At 34.5% G+C, this 7,425-nt stretch overlaps 1 protein-coding gene across 1 annotated transcript in view; it reads right to left on the reverse strand.

Moving 5' to 3' along the window:
• PLXDC2 (plexin domain containing 2) overlaps window positions 1–7,425 on the reverse strand; it is a 268,291-nt gene that overhangs the window by 61,973 nt on the left and 198,893 nt on the right. Inside the window, exons 5-6 of the mRNA XM_080581228.1 lie at window positions 7,299–7,421; window positions 4,218–4,336 (exon numbers count right to left, since the gene is read on the reverse strand). Coding sequence (XP_080437354.1) covers window positions 4,218–4,336; window positions 7,299–7,421 — 242 coding nt within the window. The remainder of the gene's footprint in view (window positions 1–4,217; window positions 4,337–7,298; window positions 7,422–7,425) is intronic.

The following is a 7,425-nucleotide window of genomic DNA, read 5'->3' on the forward strand; positions in this document are numbered from 1 at the left end:
ATATTTTAGTTTTCAGGAAACAAACAGCTTTTGGAAACTGTGAAAATGGAGTATTTTCCATCACACATAGGAGAACATCAGTGCTACAGTTAATCAGGTGCATTCACTTCTGCTTTCTCTTACAGTAGAAGGAAACTCTACTTCAAGTCTCTTAGAATTATTTTTTACTTCACATTTTTGGGAAACTTGAATAGAAATTTCACCTTTTATAAAGGTTTCTGGATGACTACAAAAATAGAGAGTCATTCCTATTTAAATGAACAAAGAAAGCCTTCAAGCCAATGAAATTCAGAAAAAAACATCCTAAACCATTAACTAAGTACCAAAGCCTTCACCTAATTCGCCTAATTTGTCCTGTATTAATAATAGAGAGAAAAAGAAACCAAATGTTACACTGAGGAACATTACCTTTAAGCACTAACAGGTAAAGACTATAATGAATTGTTCAAAAAGACAAAATGCTCATGAGAATTGAACTTCTTTGAAATCTAGAACATAAGAAATGAGTATTCACTACTAAAACACATAAAAGTATTCATTCGCAGAAAATATATATATTTTTTTTCTATTGGATAGATTGCTCTGTAATTGAAGTATTTTATGTAGAAGAGGTGCACCACTAAAATTTTTCTGCCAGCTGATGTTTCCTGACATACTGATCACTTGACAGGACTCTGACTAATGATACTCTGTTAGTTTTATTTAAAATGGAAGATGTGTATGTGGTTCCCTAATAAATTTGCAAAGAAATAAATATTTGACTTGCCATTTCTTCTTTCTGACAAAGAACACACAAAAAACAGTATTTGGTACATAAAAAGTGCTTAGATATTCCCACTGTAATTCAGTGCTGACATTCATTCTGATTTTACTCTGATATTATATGACATTCTGATATTAATACTGAATTGAATCCAAACTTAATATACAAGAAGAATATCAGAAAAACAGATAAGAAAACATGAGTTATGATTTTTACTAGGGCTAGATTCACCTGTTTAGAGCATGTAAGAATTAGACAAAACACCAAAGTCTCATTGTACATTTCAAATAAAATGCACAATAAAACTTGGCTACACCTTTTCTTCTTCTGCTATGCATTACCCTTTCCGTGATGTTTCCAGATTTCTCTATTCTGGCGGCTCAGCTCCCTTTCTAAATTTTTATTTCTTTTAGAATCTATTATGAATTTCAGACAATAACCATTCATTTTGGATTGCTTCCTATTATGCAAACTACAGAATGCAGAAGATTAGGCAGAAGAGCTCTGCTGATATTCAGCAGACCCCATCCGAGATTCTGCTTTGGTGATCAGCACCAGCTTTATGAAGTAGCAAACTTGATGTGGATGCAGAGAGGAAATGAAGAAGCGCATCTCAAATTTGAATAAATCATAAGTAAAAGATAAAACTAGGTAAAGTTCTATAGACATAAAAATTCATACCTATGGTTCCCTTAAATGTATAATCAAAGTTACATTTTAAAGATAGATTCTTCAGGATAAACTTCTCGTGTCACTCATACAGAGTCCCTATGGGATGCTTTATAATGTTACTGGAAACCTGTCTATTGCATCTTACATTGGTGTTTCAGTTTGAAGACATTCAATGTCAATGAAGACATAACAGGATAGTCATACTTCAGTGTCATTTTTTGATGAAATGTGATGCTAAAATGAAGTGGCACCAAAAAGGTGGTAGAAATCTCTCCAACTTTTACTCATGCTAGTGAGGACTCATATAAGTAATCTTACTGGAGTTAATGGGGCTCCTGACAACATGACTCACCAGCAAGAGAAATGGTTCTAGAAGGAAGGACTCCCTCAGAAAGCAATGGATTCAACACTGAAAATAAATCAATGCTTAGCTAGAAATATAAGACTACAGGCAAATTTCAATTTACAAGTGTCTCAGTCTTTTCTCTTCAGACAACTTGTGTCTGATCAGTGATTGGCAATTTTGTTCTGTTTTCGTCACTTAAGTGAAAAGCTAAGGAAATTTTAATATACTAAGGTACACTGCAAATAATGTGGTCTTCTGGAACTCTCATTCTTCAAAGCCATTCGCTAAGCAATTCCTAATGGAATAGGTATAGTTGTAACACCCTGAGATTTCACAAAACTTTTTTGTCAAAATATTTGCAGAACACAAATACATAACTATTGTCACTTTTGAAAAGTTTCTTTGCATTGTGCAGGAGATTTAAAAGATTCAGCAGTGGAAAAAAAAATACAACGCAACACAAAACAACACAAATTACTATGTTTCTAAATTCCAATTCCTTCTGTTTCAAAATTAATGAAAAGGGCATTAATAACATTCTCCTCAGAAAGCAGTGCAGCTCTGGAGGTAGATCCCAGTAGAAACAGTGAGACCAAGCAGCCCAGTCAGTGTTAGCATAGAATTTGCTAGGTTTATCCATAGATCACATGACCTAACTGCATGCAACTTACATGAAATTAATGAGGTGGCCCATCTCTTTCTGTCCTCCTAAATGAATAACATTTTCCATGGCCTGGCATTCCACATCTTCACTTACATTTATGCAAAATGAACACAAGATACTATCAATTTACTGGAATAGCTTATATCACCCATTTTAGATTCATTTTGTAGAGGGCTGGTCAGTGGCAGAAAAGGCCTAGTATCTGATAGCTAAGAACAGCATTTTTCTGATGTCACTATTTTGATGTCAGAATTCATATATAGTTCTCAGCAAATTTATCTTAGAATTGAAAATTGATGTAGTGTCACTCCCCACTTCTCTGGGCCTCAAAGGCAGGACATTTTCTGTAGTCATTAATACATATATATTAATATATTAATATTAATTATATATAGAGAGAATCATAGAATCATATATTTCCCTTTGCAAAGGTTTCAAGAACAGGAGATAAAAATTCTTTGTGCACAGTCATTTGATAATGTACAAGCTCCATTGTAGTAACCAGAAAAAGGTTCTTCTGAAGCTGGAATCAAAATTTTAATAAAGTGCATTTCCATAGATTAAGACTACTAGCCTGTACATAACATTCAGAAACAATCTTAGAGCCAGAGAAGACCTTGCATCAATACATCTTTTATAAGGTAAGGGAAGCCAGATACATGGACATACCAGAAGTTTCTTGTGTCTACAGAAATAATACAGTAAGAGTATTCTGCAGCAATCCTGTTTTCAAGGTGAAAATACATTTATCTTAAGGTATGAGTGCTGCTAGTAGAATAACCCAGACCCCCACTAGTCTTTTAATGAAAGGGAGAGTACTACTGCTTCATTCAGGTGTATGGCTTTGACACAGGTATGAAAATCGAGCCTGAAGGCACACAACCCATGTGTGGTAGATAGAGAAGAAAACCCAGATTTCCTTAAGTCTGGAAAATGTCAGTGATAAAATATATCACTGATAACAATTATTTATATAAGGAGAATAACAAAGAGATGTACACATTCAAGAGAAAGTCACACTCTCCAGGCCAAACTGAGATTAAAATAAAGCAGAAAATGAAAGAAAGTTGTTTCTCATCCCTGTGGACTTGAGTTTATCTACCTTTTGATGCTCATTTGCATGAAAATGACCTGGAGGTATAGCCTCAGCAGTAGTCTAGCAACAAGAAAAAAGGTTCATCTAAAGTATCGAAATAAACAAATTTTGAAAGACGGAAAATGCACAGGGTCCCAATAGGGACAGCAATATATTGGTGCTATGAAGACCAGCCAAATGACCTCAATCTAACCATTAGAGATACAGACATTTATTTTTTATTTAAAATATAGACTTTGAAATACTTCAGTTGCGAAGAAATGGAAGACACAGAAGCAAGGTAACCTTTAATATTAACCATTGATGCTAGAGTCTTTCTAAATAGGCTCAAATTAGATAAGCTAACTGAGCAAATTGCCCTACCTTTCAAAGTCAAAGAGAATTTACTAAACAGTCAAGAATTTACTAAACAATCAACACTTACAAACATCCAAAAAAGGCCAGCTGAAATCTAGCAGTACATATTTGAGACATATTGATGGTTTTCAAGTCCATGACATGAACATCACTTTCACAATAAAATGTCATTTTCAGCAAAATAGGGACCTTATAAGCAATCTGTGAAAATGGTCTTATACAGCTCAACTTTCAAAATATCTGCCAAAAATGGATGGAAATTCCTAACAAGTATAAAGTGATTTGTCTACTTAAATGACAACTTTCAGACCCAACTTACTTCTTTGTAGCCGAAAATGATACGCCCATCATTGAGAAGGGTGGCCTGAAAAGTGAAACTGCCCAGGTTGTAATTATCCTGCAGATGGACATGGTCCCACTGGACAACTAGTGCTGTGCCTGTGAACCCCAGAGTGGGGGTAGAGAGGCAAAGGGAAGAAAAAATGTGAGAAAAATATTAACTGACTGTAGGAAAAGTACTTAACTGCAGTTACTTGAAACAAAAACAGTGATTTGTCTCTTTCAGCAACTTTCAGCCCAGCATCTTGAAGTGCTAAAGACATTACACACACGTTGCTGTTGAAATCTTCTTAAAGGTAGACAACACAGTGCCACAAATAACTACCTCAACTACTCACACAAAAATCTGCTAAAGCAAGAGGGGTCAGGTAACTTGTTTGGAGTTGCACAAAGAGTCAATGATCACTAAACGTAGAATCCGGCATTCACAGGTGTGCTGCTGCAACCACTGCTCTGCAGTGGCTTTTCTTACACTATATATACACACACACATATACAACCTGATGGCTTTGAAAGGTGAAGTGTTAATAGCTTTGCCTGTCTTGTGAAAGTTATTATTTGAGGAATTCAGATTCTTCCATTAACTACACATTAATATAAATAGCATTAATTTTTTTCTGCATGGTACAAGTCCTCACTGAGGTTCTGCAAGTTGAAAAAATATTAGATGCTTGCAATAAATACATTTAGTTTAAATTAAAACTACTAAGAATTCATAGACGGGGTAAATATTGAGTCTGCTGTGCAGAGATTTAGTTGCAAGAGACTTGTTAATACTCATGGGAGTTCTCTGGCTGAATATCCACTTACTTACTGCACTAAAAATGTACCCCAAGTGACTTGCATACCCTATGAGCATGTTTTACAGATGTTGCGGATTACAGACACATTCAGGCAGTTTGGCTGAAAGACACTTATCACCAAAACTGTGTTTACTGAAAATGTCTTTTTCGTCTCTAGGACTATATCCCTTCCCCAACATACTTCTTTATTTGGCATTAATGGGAGTTATGTGCTTTGATTCACAACACTTTAATTTCATTTCTTGCTGGAGTGTTCACGGTGGGTCAGTATTCTTCTTTTGATATATCCTTGAAATATCTTTTGTCACAGAAATTCAGTTATTCTTATTAGCATATCTTGTCAGGGGATGTCACAGAACTATAAGCATGCAAATTTTTGGTACATACTTCAGTAAGTCTGTTGCATCATTGGACCACATGTCTTTCATAAGTATAGTATATGCTCATTAATTTTGCAAAGATGCATTTTTCCTTATTTGACTACATTTATTAACTGTTTTCTGAATATTTAGTTGATTATATTAAATTTCATTTTAAAGAAATTTAAAGACTTTTACAATTATTGTTGGAAAAATAACCAGAAACTTTTATACTCAGTCCCTAAGTGCATCTCAGAATCCCAAACCAAAGGTGATGCCAGCTACTTCCAAAACACTACCTCCTCATTCCCAGGACTCTTTGTGTAGGTTTGAGTGGAGGTTTCTTGCAATTAGCTCCGTGATTAAGACTTGAATGGGTCACCACACTATGTGCTTGCCAACTACAGATGCAGCTCTAAACTTGCTGGGGGATAAGACAGGGATGAAAAAGAAATAAGGAGCTGAAGATACAAATCATTCAGTTGCTTTTTATTTGGGGTAAGGTAGCAAATTCTTTGTCCTAAAGTACATGGGGTCCAATAGATCATCATGCCCTATGGATGAGGGAGGGATGCAAAATCTGCCCCCCCCCCCCCCCCCCCCAATTCAATGTTGTCATGAAAGTGATGCGATACAGGATAATAAACCTAATATGAAAGAGTGGAAGTCAAGAATACAATGAAAATTAGCTGTGACTTTCCCAGAGCACTCAAATTCTTTCAGTAAAGATGACAAATTTCAGGCCATAATGTCAGGTAATATATTAAATGAAAATAATCATTTTTTCTGTATGAAAATTCCCTATGTGAGCAGGAGGATTTTCTCATGTAACCCTACTTTATTGAATTCTTAACAAACAAATGCTGCAAGTAATGACTAGATGGTAAGGAAAAGTTATGACTGGGTGCAAAAGTTATATGATATATTTTGATCAGTGATCTGAAACATAAAAATTTACCTATCTGGTTGGAGATATGATATAGATATTATTGGACATGGTCATTATTTTTGCTTAAATTCACTGTGTATGAGCATTCAAAGGATGGCACAGGCTTATCAAGGAAGATTAAAACAATCATAGATGTCAGGATTCAAAATTTCATGATTTCTAAATTTTAAATTCAAAATACGCAGTCACTGCCATTGCATTCAATCACTAAAGAGACTTTTGCAATTATTGTAGCAAATTATCGTCTCTTACCTGAGGTAAGGCAGCAGATGATATTTAATCACATCAGTTATATTTTCAAAATATTCATTATAACTGAGTTTATGAAACAAATTCCCACAGATTTAAGGCCTTTGAAATATTTTATGGAGCTTCAAGTATAACACTGCAGTTTAACCTTTTAACCTTTCAATTTTATTTTATTTTATTTTTTTAACATGGGACTGTTGAGAACTCATGGTATAGATGAGCATATTGAATTCCAGGCCTGGGACTCCATGCACACTTAGTCATTGACAGGTTTATTAACTTTATACCTGCCCTACTCCTGTGTATTCTTGGTCTTGCATTCCATGAAGGACATTTATTTCCATTTTAGCCAGTACGTCGACAGTATATATATATATTCAAGTTCAAAAGAACTTGCACTTTTATAGAAGATAGATTTGTCCTTTTAAAATTAGTAAAATAAATTCTTAGATTGAGTTAATGTACTTTAACATATAGAAGGGATCTACTCAATTAGGAAAAAACATTCATGACCCTTTAACCGTGTTCTAAATTAAGAAAGGTTTATGGATGTCTAGGAACATTCTTTATACAGTTTGTGAGTTAAAAAAAAAAAAAGATATTTAAAAAATCTTCAATTTTTCTTTCAAAAATAATTATTTAGGAAAATATGAAGAACCAAGGGACACAGACACATTTATTTATGAAGGACTACTACATACCATTATCAAAGTATCTGACTGTTGAATTTCTTGACACACTGGGGTCAAAATTTGCCATTAAGGGTGCAATATATTGTGTAGCTGTTAACATTCGATGCACAACTTCTCCAGTATATATGAAACCTAC

The sequence above is a fragment of the Anser brachyrhynchus genome (assembly GCF_964034855.1).
Source record: "Anser brachyrhynchus genome assembly, chromosome: 2".
NCBI classification, from domain to species: Eukaryota; Metazoa; Chordata; class Aves; order Anseriformes; family Anatidae; genus Anser; species Anser brachyrhynchus.